Raw genomic sequence first — 22,535 nt, forward strand, 5'->3', positions numbered from 1 at the left:
CTCTGGTGTACCTTTCTAAAAAAAATACATGCAATCACCTTTAGATGCTCCTCTACACAGTGCCTAAAAGCTTGCATGAACTTCAGTGGGTCACCTTCAAAAACAGGCATATTTGTCTTGGTGGCAGTTGGCTTGCTTTATGTTGTTGTATGAGCAGCTCGGATATTTCATTTTGCCTTTGCACAATCTGACGTGTAGAATTGTCATCAACTGCATGTGCAACATTTTTAGTGGATCCTGCAACTGCCACGGGTAAGCCCTTTCTCATCAATCTGGTAGACTGCTCAAACTTTGTATCAGGAATGTCAGGTCTTTCTTTCGAGTTTTGCTTTTCAACATAAGATCCCATTTTATCCTGATCTGAAAATGCTTCCAGTATTGCCAACTCTGCATCTGAGGCTTCAATCTCAGCATCCATTTCCACTTGTTCCATTCTTTTGCGTATTGATTCCGCCTAATAAACTTAAGTCAAGTCAGTCTCCATGATTACACGCTGTGCCTCATGGTCAAAAACCATGCACCTCGCTGAGCGCCACACCTGCACTAATTAACCCCTGTCTTAATTAAACTTGTGGCAGAACACAGCGCCAACCCATCACAATACAGAATGGCTCCAACACAACCGGCCCCTAATTGTTCATGGCACTACAACACATAACAATTATAAACATATACATGTATGGAGACATTAATACAACAAAAAGACATCTTACTTTTTGAAGTAAGATGAAACCTTTTTACACAAATCTTCTCCACTTGCCTGCAATGCAAGGCTATGCATTTGCAGCGTTCTCTGATCTCCCGCGCTCACATGCGTATGAATGGAAGTCAACAGAACAAGACGTGTAGTGTGATATATAACATGCACAGTGTATTTAACAGAGTGGTCATTTTATTGTTTGAGTGATTTTTATTCACATTACTGTGATGATATTGTTGAGCTGTGGAAACAGTTAATACCCTTAAGAGAATGATTTTGCCTCCATATGACTTTATAAAACATTACACTTGAATCTTAATATGTAACCAGATACTGTTATTATGAAATAACGTTGAACATTGACAACTAGTGTTGTGTTTCTCTCTCTCTCTCTCCAGAGAAAAATCCTCTGCCAAAAGCATCCACGACTATGAAGCCAATAGAAGAAGGAATGGAAGATAATGTTTTCGAGTCTGAATCCCACAACACTCGCCCGAGAGAAGACGTGTAAAGCGTTTCATCGCCTCACACTCTCAGACTTTTGTGCTACACTGTACGCTCTATAGAAATTAATTGAAATTGCATTGAAAAGGAAAATAATTCAGGCTCACGCTCAACTACACTCTTCTGGATAGAGAGATCCTGATCAAATGAGAGTTGTTCTAGTATTTCAGAATTAACATTGGATACTAACACATTTAATATAATATAGTCCTGAACATTTTTAATTAAACTGCTGACAACATTTTGGAGAACAGAAATATCTTTACAATTTATATAGCAGACCTATTATGACCTTCTACAAAGTCTTGCTGTAGTTTTCAGGCTCGACTAGAACAGGTTTTCCTGCTTGAATGTTGATTATTTTCCTCATATTCTCCATTGTTGCGGCTCCTCTCTTCCCAGTCTGTCAGTAACGCTCCGTTTACTTCCTGTCTCTATGAAGCTCCTCCTCCTGAAAAGCACACTGTGGGCTGGAGCAGTGTGTTGTGATTGGTCGAGCGCTTCGAGTGTGTTTGGGAAAATGTCCCATCCCTTACCATAACTGCCAGTTTAACAAACTACTAACTAACTCAACCAGGCCCCGCCCCTTTATTCTGCGCATGAATTATTATAATGAGGAATATTGTGACGTGTTCGTTCCCGGAAGAAACTCGAGACTACAGCGGAGGCGTTTCAGGAGTTCAGGAACACTGACACTGATATAGAGAAGAACTGGAGCTTCTCATGATCACACAGCAACACTACACACTAACTTTCTAAAAGATTATTGCAAGGCACAGCTGTACTAATGTACATGTATGACTCCTTCCATCAGTAAGATTTACATTTCTCTGATATACAGTACCATGTCATGTTTTCTGTGTGACGCGTTATTAGTCAATATTATGTTAAATTGAATTGTATTTGAATTGTAAACACTTGCAAATACGTGGATTTTCTCACAGCAGTTTAAATTAGTGCATTTGAATTTATCGTATAATGAACTAAATGAAGAGTGGGTCACATAGGGTTAAGCGGTGATGAAGTGTTATAGGGTTTATTGAATGTCTGGTTTAAAGGTTTTTCTGTGATAATTGTAATGTGACGTGTGTGTTGTTAAAGTCATAGAGATTCTTGCAAACACTTTTTTAAATTAAAGTTTGACACTATGGACGTTTCGTTATTTCAAGGAACAGAAACAAAATAATTCAAAGAAACACTGCTTATATTCAAGCAGAAGATGATTTATTGTTAATTGTTCTCATTTTAAGAAAATTGTAATATTATATTTTATTGTTTCTGATTCTTATTGATGAACATCAGATATACTGTAATAACTCCTGTGTTCACTGTGCTGTCAAAATAATGACCTTATAGAAAATATGAAGCCTTGCACACCAGAATCATTCATAGATGCGTCGGATAAAAGTCCAATATGAACTCGAAACATTTATTAATCTCACACACTATTCACAATTACATCATATCAAATATTATTAGCTCAGGTTAGCCCTTCCTCAGGCTTAGTGCACGAGGACGGTTGATTGTCCGGAACAGTGCTAAGCTGATAAAGTTTTGCAATGTTAAAGTCGTCATGAAAGGAAAGTTGAACCGCTGCTGTCAGCGTTTTCTGTGCCTCTGATAAAGTGATAATGATTCATGTCTTCATGTCACTCCGCAAGTAGTCCATTCATTTGTCACGATGGAACTTCATTCAAAGCAGAGCTTGCGTCTGTCTCTGCACGCGAGACCGGAGGAGAGAACAGAGAAGTAAGTTGGTAAATGTCATTTCATTGTAAGTTCATTCTTTATGTGCGATGTCATGTGTATTGTCTATTATGATATTGTAATTGTTGTAACGATATACGAGGCACTGTGAGCTGACAACACGTCTCTCGTGCTTCACTGCGTGTGCTGCGTTATGTTCCCAAATGAGTTTTTGTCTTATATTTATATCATATTATGTTGTTATCATACAATATCACATCAGCAAGAATACCGTTTTCCCGTACACAATTGCAAATATTTATTTTATATAATAGTTAAACGAACAATAAATTAACATTACGAGTTAGGCTACATTTTATAAACAATATCGTCAATATTGTTTGTTTTCCCTTTATTTCGCCGACGAGAATTTCAAAATGAAACCGTAGCAGAGTCTCAATGCAACAGACAGCGAGGATTTTTTTTTTTTGACTGAAATCCGCGTTTTGAACGAATCAATTTAATGATTCAATGAACGAATGAATCATCCGTTTGAACGAATCGGTTGAATGAATGACTCCCTCAACTCGCTTATTACAGTTTTTCTCCATTGGTTTGGCTCAGTTCTTGAAACAGAAATTACATTCTCAAAAAAACATGGACAAACCTCCAAACCACTTGGCAATTGTTCACAACAGAATTAAATTTCTCATTCATTTCATCAAATTGCAAATGTCTAAGTACATGTCTCAATGCCTCAGTACATCTTTGCAAATGATTAAGTACAGGTAGCCTACATTTAGCACAATTTCCAAGTGAATAGATCTTGTTGATCTAAACTGATTGTTGATTCTCAGTCTAATGGTTGTTCGCTCCAAAACGTGTCAGCTTAATTTCATTGTATAAGTCATCATATGCACAACAGTCTGTTCAATTGTCAATGTTTACCTATTCATTTTGTGTGTGTGTGTGTGTGTGTGTGTGTGTGTGTGTGTGTGCGTGTCTCCTACAGTAATATCTTACCTCAATGGGATGTTACTGTATGATACTAAAAATGACAAGAAAAACATTGGAGAAAATAAACTATGGAATAGTTTATTTTAAATAAATAAACTATGGAATAGTTTATTTTCTACAGTATTGATGATACAGCTACAGTAGTATTCCAGTCACTGTGCAGTGATGCATTAGAATTGTGGTAAAGTTACTGTAAGTAAAACAACAATACAATTACATAGGTAACTCATTCTGTAAGGAATACATAAGGTATAGGCTACAATACGAATGGAGTGTTGTCCTTTGAATTCTACTGTATGTCTAGGATTGGACGACAACCTTGCACGGGTGGCAGAGGAAAACTTCTCAATGAACAACAAGAACAAGAGATCTGTAACATGGTGATGGCAAATAATGCCATCACATTAAGACAGATCCGTGCTGAAATCCTACAAGACAATGCCATATTCCAAAATGTCAAGTCTATAAGCATCTCCACAATAGATCGGATATTGAAGAAGCATCAGATGACAATGAAGCAAATTTACAGGGTACCATTTGAGAGGAACTCTGATAGAGTGAAAGAGCTGCGGTACCAGTATGTACATGTAAGTCAGTTACTGGTTGTCCATCATTATAACTTTTTACAGTCATTGATGATTTTCCCCCTCCCCTTTCTGTCAAATACCCCCTGTAGTACCTCATAAGGGTACATGTACCCCAGGTTTGGAACCACTGGAGTAGTGGCCAGTAACTTGTGGAGAACATAGAACATTCCTATGTAATTGTCTGTAACTGTAGTGTATGAGTCTTCTGTATGACTGATTTTATATTTTCTTTTTTTACGCTATTGTAGAGAATAATGGCATTGGAAGGAAATTCACATCCTCGTGTTTGTGGATGAAGCTGGCTTCAACCTGGCCAAGGGCCAAAGACGTGGCCGTAATATTATTGGCCACCGGGCCACGGTGGATGTCCCAGGCCAGCAAGTGGGCAATATAACTATGTGTGCTGCCATATCTGAGAATGGTGTGGCCACTCACATCCCCAGTCTTGGCCCATACAATACACAGAAGCTCCTCATCTTCTTGGACCGCCTTCATTTTGATTTGATCCCTGAAAATGAGAGAGGACTCGTAGGGCCTCACCTACCACAATATGTCATTGTATGGGACAATGTGAATTTCCACCGTGGCCAGCTCATCGGGGCCTGGTTCACTACTCATCCAAGGATGGTCATGGTGTTCCTACCACCTTACTCTCATTTACATTTACATTTATTCATTTAGCTGACGCTTTTATCCAAAGCGACTTACAAATGAGAGCAATAGAAGCAATTAAACTAACAGTAGGACAACAGTATGTAAGTGTTATGAACCTTTGCAGTTCAATCTAACGCAGGTTTTTTAAATATTTTTTTTATAAAGATAGAATAGAGGAGAAAGAGTTAGTGTTACTGGATCAAGTGCTTTTGAAAAAGATAGGTCTTCAGCAGTTTTTTAAAAATGGCTCTGGCTGAGTTAGGCAGACCATTCCACCAGCAGGAAGAAGTCATGGTAAAGGTCCGAGAAAGAGATTTTGTGCCTCTTTGTGATGGCACCAGAAGACACCGTCCGCTTGCAGAGCGCAAGTTTCTGGATGGCACATAAGTTTGAAGTAATGAGTTTAGGTACAGGGGAGCAGTGCCAGTGGTTGTTCTGTAGGCAAACTTCAATGACTTGAATTTGATGCGAGCGGCAACTGGCAACCAGTGCAATTCTTTGAGAGGTCACCAGGAGAGGTCTACTTCAGTAGAGTAGCTTGGGTGATCCTGAGAGCTGAGGGCTTCTCCTTCGGGGAACCAACCCCCTAGGGCCCCTCCCTCTCTAGCGCATCACAAGCTGTGCAGCTTCTGGATGGGATTGCTGGTCCTTCAAAAAAAAAAAAAAAAAAAAAGGAGGAACCTAGCGTTTCATTCAAGGCTCCAGCTGAGGGCAGATGTCGATTGCTACATCGGAGAGAGGGGCTGTTTCGTTCTGGAAATGAGGATGATGCTAAGTTCCCACTGTAATAGTGTGTGTGCTTATGCTGAATCAGATTCAGAGCGGACAGCCATGCTTTCCCGGGTCTTTCTCGGACGTGCATTGAAAACTTAGCAGTATGGAGCTATATTGGTGCCAAAAATATGGAACGCCAAAAGTGCCAAATTCTGCATAAAGTTTTCACCTCTCTCACTACCCTCGATGGTGGGGTGGCTGTGCCTCTGGCAGGCAACCTCTACCCTGCATGCGAGGCCAAGGCACTCTTATTGCACAAGGTTAGTTCTGAGCCGGGGTTGAGCTGCGCTTGTCAACTGACCGTGTTCAAGTCACAGCGCTGGCCCTCGATCAGACGATGTCCACCTTGGTGGTCCAGAAGCCCCCCTGGCTGTCCTTGTAGAGGTGTGAGAGCTCGTCAAAGTACGCTTTCTCGATGCTCCATCTCATAAGGTGGCCTTTTCAGCGACACTGTTGAGAACTGGCCCAGCAGTTCTCCACAGTCAGCAGCAGACTGAACCGCTTCCCCTGACGTACCACCAGAGTACCTCGTGGGCTGCCCCTCAGTCTACTCGTCGCCAAGGGTGTCATCCCCTGCAAAAAAGAGAACTCCGGCACAGCCTGCTCTACTGTGTCCGCTGCAGGAGGATGACACAACCCGTCTCAACCACTGTTTAAGTGGTCAGTGAAACAATCCCTGGAGACGGGTGACCCAGAGATGGGTGGAGCTGCTCTCTCCCAGTAGAGGGCTGGGAAACTAATATTTTGAGTCAAAATTCTGTTCCACCACTGGAGTCACAGTGGTTCCCAAGTTCTCCAAAAAAAAAAAAAGAGCTGTTCCTCTATCTCTGGGTCTGAAGAGGGTCTGGAGAGTAGTGGGAGGAGAAAATCCTCACCACCTTCATCCGCCTCTTCTGTCGCCAGCGGGCAGCGCAGTGTGTGGTTCGAGAACGCAACCAAGCCGCCTCCTGCACCTCCTGCCTCGTGGAACCAGGTAAGTGCTGCACAGCACACTTAGACCACGCTACGGGCCGCCTCCCCAAGAGAGCCTCCCGGGCCGCGTCCCTGTGTTCCACCTAGCTGCCCCACTCCGGGTACGCCTACGGTCCCTTTGGTCCCGCTTGTACGGTCTTTGCGAGCCTGGTTAGCGCTCCCCAGTCCGTCTCGCTGGCTCATTTGAACCGTCAGGCTCGGCTATGCGATTCATTTCGCCCGGCGTCCCCCCAAGTTTCGGGCCATCCACTCCACTACAGTGAGAGCAGCCGATGCTTATGTCTTGCGTGCGGAGATCGCAGTCCTACTGGCGAAGGACGCGATAGAGCCGGTCCCTCCAGCCGATATGAGGTCAGGACACTACAGTCCCTACTTCATTGTACCCAAGAAAGGTGGTGGGTTACGACCGATCTTGGATCTGCGAGTTTTGAATCGGAGCCTCCACAAGCTACCGTTCAAAATGCTCACGCAGAGACGCATTTTCGGATGCATCCGTCGCCAAGATTGTTTTGCAGCGATCGACCTGAAGGACGCGTACTTTCATGTCTCGATTCTTCCTCGACACAGGCCGTTTCTGCGCTTTGCGTTCGAGGGTCGAGCATATCAGTACAAGGTCCTGCCCTTCGGGCTGTCCCTGTCTCCCCGTGTCTTCACGAAAGTCACGGAGGGGGCCCTTGTTCCCATGAGAGACTATCTCGACGACTGGCTCATACTAGCACACTCTCGACATCAGTTATGCGAACACAGGGACCTCGTGCTCAGGCACCTCAGCCAGTTGGGCCTTCAGGTCAACTGGGAAAAGAGCAAACTCGCCCACGTGCAGAGGATCTCTTTTCTCGGTATGGAGTTGGATTCGGTCGCACAGACAGCGCGCCTCACAGAGCAGCGCACCCAGTCGATGCTGAACTGCTTGAACACGTTCAAAGGCAGGACGGCGGTCCCACTGAAACTTTTTCAGAGGCTCCTGGGGCATATGGCAGCGGCAGCAGCGGTAACCCCGGTCGGGCTGCTTCATATGAGACCGCTTCAGCACTGGCTTCACGGCCGAGTCCCGAGATGGGCGTGGCATCACGGCACTCACCGGGTGGCAATCACACCAGCGTGCCGCCAGACCTTCAGCCCGTGGTCAGATCCCTCGTTCCTACGGGCAGGAGTCCCCTTGGAACAGGTGTCCAGGCATGCTGTGGTATTTACAGATACCTCTGCCACCGGCTGGGGCGCCACGTACAACGGGCATGCAGTATCAGGGGTGTGGACGGCTCCCCAACTGCATTGGCATATCAACTGCCTCGAGTTGCTAGCAGTACATCTCGCTCAGGACAGAGACGTGCTGGTCCGTACGGACAACACAGCGACCGTTGCGTACATCAACCGACAAGGTGGTCTACGCTCCCGTCGCATGTCGCAACTCGCCCGCCATCTCCTCCTCTGGAGTCAGAAGCATCTGAGGTCGCTTCGAGCCATGTATGTCCCCGGTGTGCTCAACCGTGTGGCCGACGAGCTATCACGAGCTGTGCTCCCTGGAGAATGGCGACTCCACCCCCAGGCGGTTCAGCTGATTTGGAGAGAGTTCGGGGAGGCTCAGGTAGACCTGTTTGCCTCCTCAGAAACCACCCACTGCCAGCTGTTTTACTCCCTGATCGAGGGAACACTCGGCACGGACACACTGGCACACAGCTGGCCCCGGGGCCTCCGCAAATATGCGTTTCCCCCAATGAGCCTACTTGCACAGACCTTGTGCAAAGTCAGGGAGGACGAGGAGCAGGTCCTTCTGGTGGCTCCCTATTGGCCCACCCGGACTTGGTTCCCAGAACTCATGCTCCTCGTGACAGTCCCTCCCTGGCCCATTCCTCTGAGGAAGGATCTTCTGACTCAGAGACGGGGCACCCTGTGGCACCCGCGTCCAGACCTCTGGAAACTCCACCTCCGATGCGGAGGTTCTAGGTGACTTACCCCCAGAGGTACTTAACACCATCACTTCTGCAAGGGCGCCGTCCACGAGACGTGTGTACGCCTTGAAGTGGAACCTGTTCGTCGAGTGGTGCTCTTCTCGCCGAGAAGACCCCCGAAGATGTTCGATAGGGTCCGTGCTTTCCTTCTTGCAGCAAGGGTTGGAGCGAAGGCTGTCTCCCTCCACCCTCAAAGTACATGCTGCCGCTATTTCAGCTTATCACGACCACATAGATGGCAAAACCGTTGGAAAGCACGACCTGGTCGTCAGGTTCCTTAGGGGGGCGAGACGATTAAATCCTCCTCGACCCCCCTCCATACCCTCTTGGGACCTTTCCCTGGTGCTTCGAGCACTTCAGGATGCTCCCTTTGAGCCATTGCAATCAGCGGACCTAAAGCTTCTCTCCATGAAGACTTTGCTGCTGGTTGCACTGGCCTCTGTCAAGAGGGTAGGGGACCTGCAGGCATTTTCGGTCGACGAATCGTGCCTAGAGTTCGGGCTGGGTGACAACCATGTTGTACTGAGACCCCGGCCTGGCTATGTGCCCAAGGTTCCTACCACTCCCTTCAGGGACCAGGTAGTGAACCTGCAAGCGCTGCCCCTGGAGGAGGCAGACCCAGCCCTGGCTTTGCTCTGTCCCGTTCGCGCTCTGCGTATGTACGTGGACAGAACTCAAAGCGTCAGGACCTCAGACCAGCTCTTGTCTGTTACGGAGGCCAGCAGAAGGGAAAGGCTGTCTCCAAGCAGAGGATGGCCCACTGGATAGTGGATGCCATCGCCTTGGCTTACCAATCTCAAGGCGTGCCCTGCCCGCTTGGGTTGCATGCACACTCCACGAGAGGCGTTGCATCCTCCTGGGCGCTGGCACGTGACTCCTCGCTAACAGATATCTGTAGAGCTGCGGGCTGGACGACTCCTAACACGTTCGCTAGATACTATAGCCTACGTGTAGAGCCGGTCTCCTCCCCTGTTCTCACCCTAGACGGGTGGAAGCACTGAGAGGCCCGGCTCTGTCGGCTTGCTGCACCCTACTGTGCACCCTTATTCTCCAGTGTGAAAAACCTGTGAGTCCTCCAAACACCCTCGGGCCGGACTTGGCGGAGCGTCTGGTGCCAGGCCTTTATCCGCTGAATCCTTGAGAACCGGATTTAGGCTGGGTCCCATATGTGTGACCCTACGGGGATCCCATATGTGTATATTCTCCACGGCTGCTCCTAAACGGAAGCCTGTGTCTTTCCCTTGGGCTAAGTCACCCATTACTCATATGCTGTACAACCCTCGGGTTAGTCCATATGTTATCTCCACTTAACTCCTGAGAATCGGGCACACTTTCCCAGTGTTATCCAATAATCTCACTGTGTGGGTTATCACAGAACAACAGTGACAGGTTCTCTCTGTGTAAGCCTCCTCCTATCGTCCTTCCAGGCAAGAAGGTGTTGAGGCTTGCACAGGGCGCTGGATGGGGTGCAGCAGCTGTGGCGCTTTGGTAGGGATTCCTATTGGTCGGTCACGACCTACGTAGTAGTGACCGACTGATAGGGAACGTCTCGGTTACGTATGTAACCCTCGTTCCCTGAAGGAGGGAACGGAGACGTAGGTCCCGTCGCCACATCTGCTGCCACCCGCCGGGGCAGCCAGCTTATCGGCTTGGCTCCTCAGCAAAAAACTACAGTGCAATCACCAGCTGCTCGTTATATACCCGCGCTGCGAGGCTGCGCAGCTGATGCAAATGACTGCACGCCAATGTGTATTGGCTCGTTTAGTTTCACTCGAAGTAGATCGGCTCTCTAGCGAGATTCCTATTGGTCGGTCACGACCTACGTCTCCGTTCCCTCCTTCAGGGAACGAGGGTTACATACGTAACCGAGACGTTTTGAAGCATAAGTGAACAGTTTTGGGAGAGATATGAGCTTTTGCAAGTGAGCCATAGTGTTGTGCTGAACTGTAAGACTGTTTTGCCAAATGATCTTAGAGTTTTGAGAATGTTATTCCTGTTTCAAGAACTGAGCCAAACCAATAGAGAAAAACTGTAAGACAGTGACTTCTCGCCACCTACAGGCGGTTTTAGTTTCACATTTAAAGTATCCTTTAATTGGAACGTTAAAATTAGAAATCAGTTCATATTTAAATATTGAAAAAAAAAAAAAAAAAACAATCTCATAGATTTATTTATGCAATTGTAAATGCAGTGTAAATATATTAATGCCAGTTCTGATGCCGCTTCTGTACGTCACCTCTGCACTGCAAAGATGGATTTTGATCTAATGATTTAATTTGACTGGTAACAGTGGTATTGTGTTATTATTCTAAGTGTGCTGTATATTTTCCTGCTTTTTTGTCCTTTGCCAAACTCACCTATGATTGGTGGATCTCATGAGTGACAGGTTGCCCCGCCTTCGTCATCAGAGAAGAGAAGAAGAGGGAGAAAAAATAAATAAGAATAATTTATTACGTGAAAAAGCAGCAACCATTGTGGTATTTTTCTTAAAGTGCCCCTATTATGCTATTTTAAAGTTTCCTAATGTTGTTTTGGAGTCTCCTACAGGTTTACATGCATCAAAGGTAAAAAAAAAACATTTCATTTTCTCATTATATACATTTGTACATCATCACATTTTCAATGATTCTCAAACGACTCGTCAGATAAATCACTCTCTAAATCCCTCCTTTCCGCGAGCTACTCTGCTCTGATTGGCCAGACAGCTCAGTCTGTTGTGATTGGTCTACTCTGCTCTGATTGGCCAGACAGTTCAGTCTGTTGTGATTGGTCTACTCTGCTCTGATTGGTCTACTGTGATTGGTCTACTCTGCTCTGATTGGCCAGACAGCTCAGTCTGTTGTGATTGGTCTACTCTGCTCTGATTGGCCAGACAGCTCAGTCTGCTGTGATTGGTCTACTCTGCTCTGATTGGCCAGACAGCTCAGTCTGTTGTGATTGGTCTACTCTACTCTGATTGGTCAGACAGCTGAGTCTGCTGTGATTGGTCTACTCTGCTCTGATTGGCCAGACAGCTCAGTCTGCTGTGATTGGTCTACTCTGCTCTGATTGGCCAGACAGCTCAGTCTGCTGTGATTGGTCTACTCTACTCTGATTTGCCAGACAGCTCAGTCTGTTGTGATTTGTCTACTCTACTCTGATTGGCCAGACAGCTCAGTCTGTTGTGATTGGTCTACTCTGCTCTGATTGGCCAGACAGCTCAGTCTGTTGTGATTGGTCTACTCTACTCTGATTGGTCAGACAGCTCAGTCTGCTGTGATTGGTCTACTCTGCTCTGATTGGCCAGACAGCTCAGTCTGCTGTGATTGGTCTACTCTGCTCTGATTGGCCAGACAGCTCAGTCTGCTGTGATTGGTCTACTCTACTCTGATTTGCCAGACAGCTCAGTCTGTTGTGATTTGTCTACTCTACTCTGATTGGCCAGACAGCTCAGTCTGTTGTGATTGGTCTACTCTGCTCTGATTGGCCAGACAGCTCAGTCTGTTGTGATTGGTCTACTCTGCTCTGATTGGCCAGACAGCTCAGTCTGCTGTGATTGGTCTACTCTGCTCTGATTGGCCAGACAGCTCAGTCTGTTGTGATTGGTCTAACGCGTACAGCGCGTGTCAAACAAAAACGGCCATTGCCATAACGTCGTTTTGTAGGAGACTTTGTAAGTTTTCAAATCTTATACATGCACAAAAAGCAACATAACACACAGGAAAACATGAAAACGCATCATATGACCCTTTAATACATGAATACAAATGTAATACAGCTATTATTTAAAATATGTATACACTCAAGCTTCCATTGTTTTCCAAAAGTGAGCTTGAACTTTTTTTTCTCATAATTCATCTTTCATTAACGGGAGATTGACAGACGGATCGGTGCAGCTTCTGCAGTAATGCGGTCGATGTACCGGTCTGTCGTGGTGAAGAAAGAGCTAAGCCGCAAGGCAAAGCTCTCGATTTACCAGTCAATCTACGTTCCTACTCTCACCTATGGTCATGAGCTTTGGGTCATGACCGAAAGGACAAGATCCCGGATACAGGCGGCCGAAATGAGCTTTCTCCGCAGGGTGGCTGGGCGATCCCTTAGAGATAGGAGCTCGGTCACTCGGGAGGAGCTCAGAGTAGAGCCGCTGCTCCTCCACATCGAGAGGGGTCAGCTGAGGTGGCTCGGGCATCGGCTCCGGATGCCTCCTGAACGCCTTCCTGGGAAGGTGTTCCGGGCACGTCCCACCGGGAGGAGACCCCGGGGAAGACCTAGGACACGCTGGAGGGACTATGTCTTCCGGCTGGCCTGGGAACGCCTCGGTGTCCCCCCGGAAGAGCTGGAGGAAGTGTCTAGGGAGAGGGAAGTCTGGGCATCTCTGCTTAGACTACTGCCCCCGCGACCCGGCCCCGGATAAGCGGAAGAAGATGGATGGATGGATGGATAATCTTTCATTAGTCTTTGTCTCCCTCTGTGCGATGGTTAATCTATGAAGGAGAAACTGTAATTTGCTGTGAAATAAAAGGTGTTTCACTGCCGCCTCATCAGGTCTGTCAGAGGATCGTTGAAATCTAAATGAAGTCTTAATTTATAACAGTGAAGTCTTAATTTATAACAGTGAAGTCTTCATTTATAACAGTGAAGTCCCTGTATCTTCAGTCTCTGTTGATTCTGTTGACTGTGAGTCTCTGTAGTGGATCTTTATTCTCCATCAAATGATCATCAGAAGATCAGACTGTCATCTACACCTAAAATACAACACACAGACATATGCAGTATGAGATATTACGTCTGTCACATCTTTTCATAAAAAAACTAACTAGATATTCTATATTAATTCATTTTCAAACATGATCATATATATCTTCTATCAGATGCTCAAAGTCACTTTACAAAATCAAAAGCACATGAAAGGTCACTTTCACACACCGGACAGCGGACACAGAACCAGCAGAAATGACCATTACACACGACACATTTAATATCAGTCGACAACCCAAATCTCAGATTATCACACATAAGGCGTCTTTACACAGAAAAAGCGGCACAGAAACCAAATCTGAAGCGCCATAAAAATCACGAAATGTGCATTTACACAGAATGTTTATTGTTTCTCTGAAGCGGTTAAACATTAATATTTTAAAACTACAGATTTAAGTGTTATAAAATTAATTTAAAAATAATTAAATAGTAAACAAAAAAATAAAACTAGAGATAAATAAAAATACAGAATTCTACATTTCCTCTGCATGATATAGCGATGTCACGCTTTGATGTTGTCATAATTCTGTGGTACTGAAAGCTATTCTCTATTTCTTAATAAAAGTGTTGCAGATGGAACAAATGCTACAAACAACTAATAAAGTATTACACATCGCAGGATTAAAAGGATTATTTTTTTTCAAAGAGCCAGAAAGAACAATTATGCTTTACGAGTACAGGACACTTTTGCTTTATTGTCCCTTGTTGGCTGACATTTTTAATTTGGCTAAAACAATATGGAGCTAGGCCGATATGGTTAGTCTTCCGCTTCTTGATTCTCGCGCCGCGCATTTGGTTGTCATGGCAATGGCGTAGTTTAGAGCGGCACAAGTTCGCCTTCATCTACGATACCAATACTACTGATGCCTTCAATTATTATTATTAAAAAAAATAAAAAAAATAATTATCAACATTCAACTTACAGTATTAATAATTGAAAGCTATCAATCTTCACATAAGCCCATAATAAATGTCATATTGACCTGTGCCCATCTGTCTACAGGAAATACACAGAAACTGAATAAAGTTATCAAACACTTCACTGCATAAATGATAAATATAGATGAATCCTTATTAAAGCCACAAGCGTTCTTTAGTCGAGAGCAGAGAGTGATTTTCTCTGTTGTGTTCTGTGATTCTGCCGTCATGTGGATCTCACACGGGCCCGTTCTCTCACAACTCTTATCGTTCATTTAAGACTTTACTTCACTAATATAAGACTTCTCTCATGAGGATACTCAACAAAACTGATATTTTGGCATAACTGTGTGTTATTGTTCATTCAAGCGTGAAAGATAAGTCGATTCTGGCGCGTCATGTGTGTCAGCAGGACATTCACACACAGCGCTCTCTTTTGTCTGTTCGCGTTTGCATGTTTAAAAGCATTTGCATGAAGAAGAACATGATTATATAATGTAACGCTAGCCAAAGGATGACAGAAAAAAACGGATGCTGCGTTAAATATTTTGAACTATTGCGTTAATTTTTATGTGAATACGCGGAAAGACGAACGTTGTGACAATGTTTTCGTGTGTATTTGACCGTAAGCGCCACAAGCCATGAAAAAGAGGCAGCTTTATGTGGACTGTTGTGGCAAAAACAATTACTAAACTCAGCATTCCCAGGCAAAGAGACGTCAAGATCCAAATTGTATTTAAAAAAGAAAAGTAATTTATTCATGCAAGAAAATGGTTTCCTGACTCCAGCCCTGCAGCCAAGCTGCAAGGCCAGAGTCAGGAAACCATTTTCTTGCATGAATAAATTACTTTTCTTTTTTAAATACAATTTGGATCTTGACGTCTCTTTGCCTGGGAATGCTGAGTTTAGTAATTGTTTTTGCCACAACAATTTGGTGTCAGAAGTGAGGATTCCGTGAGGCAAATTCTTCTCCTGGTCCTGAGACGGAGTTGACGGAGTGAATCGCCCCGGTACCAGGTACTGGTCTTATACCTCGACGGTTTGAGAGAGAGAGCTCAACAGGTTACGAGAGAGAGAGACAACTCCTGATTTCAGGGCCAGAGAAGAATCCTCACCGGGATCAGAAAGAATCCGTGGCAGTGCATCTCAGCTCAGGTAAAAAAGACAGCCAAATTATTATTTTTCTTCTCTTTTGTTGGGTGTAGATTGATATAGGCTAACTGTGAGTGAACCATATTGGCTGAGACTGTTTCTTTGGTTGCGAGTAGAGTTTTTAAGCGGGAAATTGACCTGAGGAAGTCAAGTCAATTTTCTGAAAACTAGCTCGTAGGTGGACGGAAGAGCCACACCGTGGACGGAAGAGCCACAGCTGATTAAGTAAGTGAACGGAAGAGTCACAACTGAATACAGAGCATATTTGCTAAAACCTGTCTGATTTTGGGTTAAGAAGTCAGATCTGTTCGAAGACGTTTGAACAGATTAGTAAGACGCGCGTCGAAAGTAAAAATCCAAGAGAGGAGATTCAGCCAAAAATGGGATCATCTAACAGTAAGCTAGATCATTTTTACACACCAGTTTTTTGTTAAAAAGAAGAAATTATGGCCAGAAAACGCATGCAAGAAATTGGAAGAACAGATATTTTTTTTAACAAAAGGCTTTTTATAGTTGTGTTCAGCATCTGTGTAAAACTATGAATAGACAGAGAGTTGTTGAACTGAATTGTTGGATTACAGATAAAGAGAACAGAAAGAAACTGAAATGTAGGGATAGAAAATAGAATGTTGTTGAGAGTTGTTGAACTGAATTGTTGGATTGCAGATAAAGAGAACAGATGTAAGAAGGAAACTGAAATGTAGGGAAAGATTGAAGATTTAAGGAACATGGAATGTAGGGATTTGATAGAATTCATGGAACTATTTATGAACGCCTGTTAAGTCAAATTAAGTTGAAATAGTATGAAAAGTGAGTTTTAGATAAAAATAAGGCATTGAGTATGATTAACAGGGATTAACATGATGTAAAGAAAGGGAATGTTTCATTAAGCAGAATGGGGACATTCTATATGTCAGTGTTAATTATGATGTGAATGTGCTTTATTGTATTAATGTTAGGAAAACAAGGATATTGAAGAATAGATTTCCATATGTTTATAACAGAGTTTATAAAAGATTTGAATGTGCAGGCAGCTATGAGAGATGTCTGTGTAATTTAGGGACTGAGATATGAATGATATTGTGATTTCTGTATGAACAGTTCTGATAAATAATAATGAGACAGAAGAGAGCAAATGCTGTAAACAGCTGAAGCTAACTGATTTGCAAATGATGCTTTTGTAAAAGTTTGATTCTAATTGTAAAGAAACAATAATCATAGACATGCCAAAATGATACAAATTTGAAGAAAATTCTGTGTTAATATGGGTTAGAAAGAAAAAAAAAACAGAGTAATGTTACTATGATTTGGCATTTGGCTATTATAATTCAATTTGCAACTGAGATGGCATTAGTAGCTCTGTTTGCATTAGTGAATGGGGGATGTTTTTGAAGGCAGATAGTGAACAGAACAGTATGAAACTCAAACAGTAAAAACAAATGGTCAGAAAGAGCCTTTTGAACTCTTTAGTATGGTTAACTTGTAAAGAAAAGACCATTGTCCTTAGGAAGACAGATGGGTTATTTAGCATTTGAACTTTTAGTGTAGGTAATTATCTTCAGGAAAGATAGAGATCATTTACCCACAAACAAAGAATTTTCGAGTGAGGACAGTAAAACCCCCGAGGGAAGGGGGAATTTAGAAAACTCAGGGGAATTTAGAATTGTATTCTATTTTATTCCAGTTAGATCTAGTTTACGGGAACTGAGATTGTAAAATAATACAGAGAATGCTATTTTGATTGAATTTGCAACTGAGAGATTGTATTGCTGTTTGTTTTTCCTGAATGGGACAGAACTGCAGTGGGGGTGAATTCGGAGGCTGGCCGTGATCAAACAGTAAAGTGTTTTATTGTGGTCATTTAGCAGTAGGTTACATCCAAATGATGTGAGAGTGACGTGTATTAATGTAGTGTTAATGAAACGAAAAACTTTTCTTAACTTCTTCAGACATTGTGTGGTGTTAAGCATGTTTATCTTCTGGAATGCATGTCTGTTTTCTTAAGGCTCGCTCATAGCAAAAACACATGCTACTGGGGAACTTCTAACACCTTAAGCCACGGGAAACTTTTCAGTCAGGAAGGCACGGAAGGTCATTTAACCATAAAAATGAAGACCCCTAGGTGTGAAAGACAATTTGGCCTAGGAGGAGGGTTAGATAGGGCAATCTATTACAGCTAGATATGGTCGTATTAGAATAAACAGAAACAGAGAGAAGATCTGAAGAAGGCTATAAAATGATTGTCTTTTAATGAAACGCTTAAAAAAAGGTTCTAGATGATCATAATTGCAGATTGATAAACTCATAGAAGAGAAAATATGGAAGTAAGATATTAAAACTATGGTAATTTAAGAACATGACAACTAAAATTTAGATGAAATTTGAAATGTTATTGAGACTCAATAATAATAATTTGTTCTCTAAAGAATAAAATAAGCTAAACAGAAGCAGTGTTGAGGAAGTAACAGTTGCTAAAAGCAAAATGCGTAAAAGGCATTTGATTAAACAAAAGTTTGTGAGTGTTGACTATGAAAGACCTACAAGCTGATGTGCTATTTGTAAATAAGATAAAGTTTATGATTTGGTTGGAAAACAATTTGATTATCTGAATTTGATGTGTGCTGAAACAGTTTCAGTGCAACAGAGACTCATTCTGAGTAGGAATTTATAATGTCTAAATTCCCAAAAGAAACCTATAAAAATCATGCTTGAATTGAAAATGCATTTAATTTATGGAAAAGATAACTCAAGCTAGGCTAGTGTTAAAATATGATAGATAAAGTCTGAAGTTAGTTTATGAAAGTGCAAAATATTAGTCCTGAATGGCTCAAAAGTCTCTCTTCTCATTCAAATGTCAGCTAAAAGCTGTTATCTGAGCATGTGTTGTAAATGTTAATGAGCTATTTAGTAAAGCACAGTGTTTCAGTTGAAAATAATAGGCACAGAGATATTTAAAGAAATAATGTTACAGGATCTTATAAATTTAGAGGACAATTTGTAAATGCTTTAGAAGTAAAACTGAATGACTTTAAAGAAAACTTTAAAATAATACTGTTTTGATTTGTTTATTTTAGAACCAGTGACTTCTTTGTCTGATTTTAGTTGCCTTAAGGGCAAGGAATTTTAGGTCATTGGACATGACAAAGGGCCATTAGTACATCGTGGTGGCTAAAGATGAAGACATATTTTGTAGATTCAAGGAAAAGATTGAGTAACGAAGGAACTAATACATAAAATAAGTTATTGTAATGTATTTATTGTTACATTTTGTCCAAATTACAGTCTTAGAAGGCTGTTGAAAAGAGCAGTTGTTTAGAGAAAAAGAGAGAGACTGCTTGAGGAAGGATTTATATTTTGTCTTTCTGTATTCGGCCAGCAAAGGAAAAGCTAAAACAAATTAATGATAATGAACAAAAAAACAACACAGCTGACTTTTGTAAAAAACAAATTAATAGACATGTTTTGAAAAAGGTTAAGAGGCCATGTAAATTAGGTAAAAGCTACAGAAAATTTAAGTTTTAAAATCTGATTTAAAATGTAAATTTTTTTAGAGAAAAGATATGAATACGAAATATGAACGGTTAATAGTCAGATGTGTGTGTTTGATGATGACTGCAGTTTTATGTCTTGATAAGTGTGAGTTTAGGTATTAGGCAGTGGAAAACATTATGTCTGAATAGTGTGCATAGATGTGTCGTTAAATTTGAGAGAAGTTGATAATTCTGAATCGATTTGGTCATTTATGATATACAGTAGATTTGAATGAATTTCTAGATCAATTTTGGATATCTTTGGTCCATCATAGATTGAAATAAAATAGGTTATAGATTTGAAAATGTTTGTAGATGACTAAGGGCCATTTGCATTTTCAGGGTATGTATGAATGTTTGTGAAACAATTAACATTTGTTGAAACACGGGAAACCTGTCAGGCAGGGAGGCCAGAGGGGCCATTTGACCATAAATAAATACCTTTGATCTTACAGATGCAAGGGACAGTGAAGCCCACGGAGGAGGGCAAATAGAGTGACAATTGTATTCAGTTTTGCAGATGACTGAGAATTGAGATTGAGTTGAGAGACAAACTATTGAGAGCAGTCCTGAAAAGCAGGATACGCAAAGAGTGCATTTGCATTTCAAATAATTTGATAAGAAGATGAGATTGTGGCTTAGAGTGAAGAATATAACATTTTGGTTAAGAGACAGAGAAAGATGTCTGGAGGACAGTGTTTAGTTTAGTGAATCAAAACCCAATTATGTTAATTTGATGCACAAGTAAGATGGTGCATCAAAAATGGGGAATATAGTTTGTGATGGTTTGGGATTTCCCAAAGCCATCTGTGTTCCCAAAGCCATTGCACAGGTGGAGCAATGGATGTTGAGATTGAGTAAATCTCAGAATGGTTTAATTGAGTAAAGCCCTGCAAGAAGCCATTCTTCTCCCTAACAAAAGTCTGTAAAGTGTGCTAATAACAAGAAATGTTTCAACAGGAAAACGCCTAGGGTGGATACAGCAGCACAGCAGACACACAGAACACATGTGACAATAACCTTAACATTTGTTTTTTCCTTTACAGAGAATGCAGACTTTTGGGCACATGGCATGAGCAAAGAAACACACACACACACACACACACACACACACACACACACACACACACACACACACACACACACACACACACACACACACACACAAACAAATGATCAGATAAGAGCCTTTCAAAACCCAGGGGGGGGCAGAAGGACCATTTGTTTTAAAACCAGCTTGATCTTGTCATACAGGAGTGAACGAACAGGGCAGACTGTGCCCAATGAAATAATGGCTATGGATGAATTTGGCTAAGCTATCCTGGCTTATTATTGTGACAGAAAGGGGAAAAGGACTAAAAGGACTACAGCCTCCATTACGTACGAGGGAGAAAGACGATTTGACCAACTAATGGTTTAGCAGAAGAATCTGTTTTGTGATGATGTTGATGATTTTATTTGATTGATTCAAACTAGGTATTGCTTTGATTGGTGAAAATGTAGAAAATCTATTAATTGATGTGTAATAAGCAAACTAGGTATTGATTTGATTGGTGAAAATGTAGAAAATCTATTAATTGATGTGTAATAAGCAAACTAGGTATTGATTTGATTGGTGAAAATAGAAAATCTATTAATTGATGTGTAATAAGCAAAAAAAGACGGTCCATAATGGAAATATTAGAGTACATTTTGAAAAACTACATTGGTTAAAGGATGAACAAAATTATGCAGACGATTCGAGTAGCGGAAGTTACAGTGAACTGTATTAATTGAGTTAAGATATGTTTTTGTTTTTCTTTGTTTTGTTTTATTCTGTTTTTGATTATCTTTTGTTTTTCTTTCTGAAGACGATGAAATGTAAAAAGTGTTAAAAGCAAGGACAGGATTTGAAATGAGGGGTTTTTGTTATAATTTTTATTATTTTGTATGTTTATTCAAATCAACCAGGGGTGTTGAATTGATATGGTTTTCATACTATGACAATCTATACAATTTCTTGTTTATACTGGAGTGAAAGAGGGTCTGATTTATCGGGAATGCGGTGACAGTGCTTGCCCATTTAGCCCTGCTTCAGTTAATATTTAATTGCTTGATACTTCAACAAGGTTCAAGTGATCAATTATACGAAAAATTGTTTGTTTTGTTCTTCTTTGGATTTACTTTATCACTGAAGTAATCATTTGTCTCACCAAGTTCTTTTAAAATGTATGTCAGTATTTCTCATTTTAACTGAAGTACAACTATTTGTATTCTCATTAATGATTTTGAAACTTTTCTGAAACTTATTTGATTTTTGTTTATTTGAATTTTGTCCATTTGACTTGCAACAATGTTTTGGACATCAATTCAATTGAATCTCTGTGCTTGGTTACACTGAATATTTTGCTGATACTATTCATGAAATGGTGTTTTAAACCAGCAGTTGTTGTTTGTTGTAATGCAATTTATTTAAATGTTTCCAGAAACAGTGTAAGAACTTGTAAAGATCTTCTCTTATCATTCCTTGACCATATTTTTAAGTACATCAATTTAAGGGCTCTTTGCCAGAGACTAATTTCAATCTGACCATATCAATCCTCTGACCAATGACAAATGAGATGTGTCTGCTTTTGCTGTTCATTGTGCTAGATGCTCTTTAATCACAGGATCCCTGCAACCCAAGTTCACATTCTGTGTCCTCCTCGGAAAGAGGAAACCGGCGTTTGTTCCAAGATTCAGTGCCGGTTCTTGTGGAGATGTGAAGTATTCGGTGGATGATTTGCATAACGGTGCAACCCAATTTGATAGAGCCTACTCCTGCAGGGCTGGATGGTGAACAAAGACTGAACAACTGACAAACTGGTAGTGAAACAAGCTTGGACGAAAAGTCTGAAGATGAAACTGTACAAAACAGAAAGATGGACTGTGTCACCTTTAGACTCCATGTGTGTGTGGCCAACGGGACCAATGGCAAATTGTAGGATTGAAAATAATCCAAGATATTTGAAATGAACAAAGACATCTGCTTTACTGTTTTTGACAACCTATTTCCATAATGACCATTTGGAGTCTGTAAAGGCACCGAGGTGCTGATCAAGGCCTATAGGCCTAAGATGTGTGTACTTTGGCGGGATGAAATTGTCAAAACATTAGTACAATGGGGAAGTTGTAATTATCTGATTGGTCAGTTTTGAATGTCTCACATTTGGGTTTTAGTCACATGGTCACGGAAGGGATAAAAGAAAGATTGAAATGAAAGTATAAATATGATGAAATGACTTAAAATTGTTGCGTTTATTAAGTTTTCAGAGAATGAAAAACAGGGAGAAATTGTAGTGGCATTTTTAATCTTTCCTAATGATTTAAAAGATTA

At 41.8% G+C, this 22,535-nt stretch overlaps 2 protein-coding genes across 6 annotated transcripts in view; one reads left to right on the forward strand and one right to left on the reverse strand.

Annotated features, from left to right (window-relative positions):
- popdc1 (popeye domain cAMP effector 1) overlaps nucleotides 1–2,412 on the forward strand; it is a gene marked incomplete at its 5' end in the record, with an annotated part of 43,945 nt that extends 41,533 nt beyond the window's left edge. Inside the window, one exon of one of the 2 annotated variants that reach the window (XM_079625520.1) lies at nucleotides 1,099–2,412. Coding sequence is in view for 1 of the 2 variants with exons in the window: in XM_079625519.1 (XP_079481645.1) it covers nucleotides 1,099–1,211 (113 nt within the window). The remainder of the gene's footprint in view (nucleotides 1–1,098) is intronic. The other variant, XM_079625519.1, reaches the window with a different exon arrangement.
- A 53-nt stretch (nucleotides 2,413–2,465) lies between these two features.
- Nucleotides 2,466–22,535, reverse strand: part of LOC307005389 (NLR family CARD domain-containing protein 3-like) — a 165,322-nt gene continuing 145,252 nt past the window's right edge. For 3 of the 4 annotated variants that reach the window (XM_079625502.1, XM_079625503.1, XM_079625501.1), the window contains one exon: nucleotides 12,547–13,567. In XM_079625502.1, coding sequence (XP_079481628.1) covers nucleotides 13,558–13,567 — 10 coding nt within the window. In that variant the 3' untranslated portion in view covers nucleotides 12,547–13,557. Of the gene's footprint in view, nucleotides 2,922–11,200; nucleotides 11,240–12,546; nucleotides 13,568–22,535 lie in introns of those variants that run through there. The other variant, XR_013799261.1, reaches the window with a different exon arrangement.

This window comes from Phoxinus phoxinus (assembly GCF_949152265.1).
Source record: "Phoxinus phoxinus genome assembly, chromosome: 10".
NCBI lineage: Eukaryota > Metazoa > Chordata > Actinopteri > Cypriniformes > Leuciscidae > Phoxinus > Phoxinus phoxinus.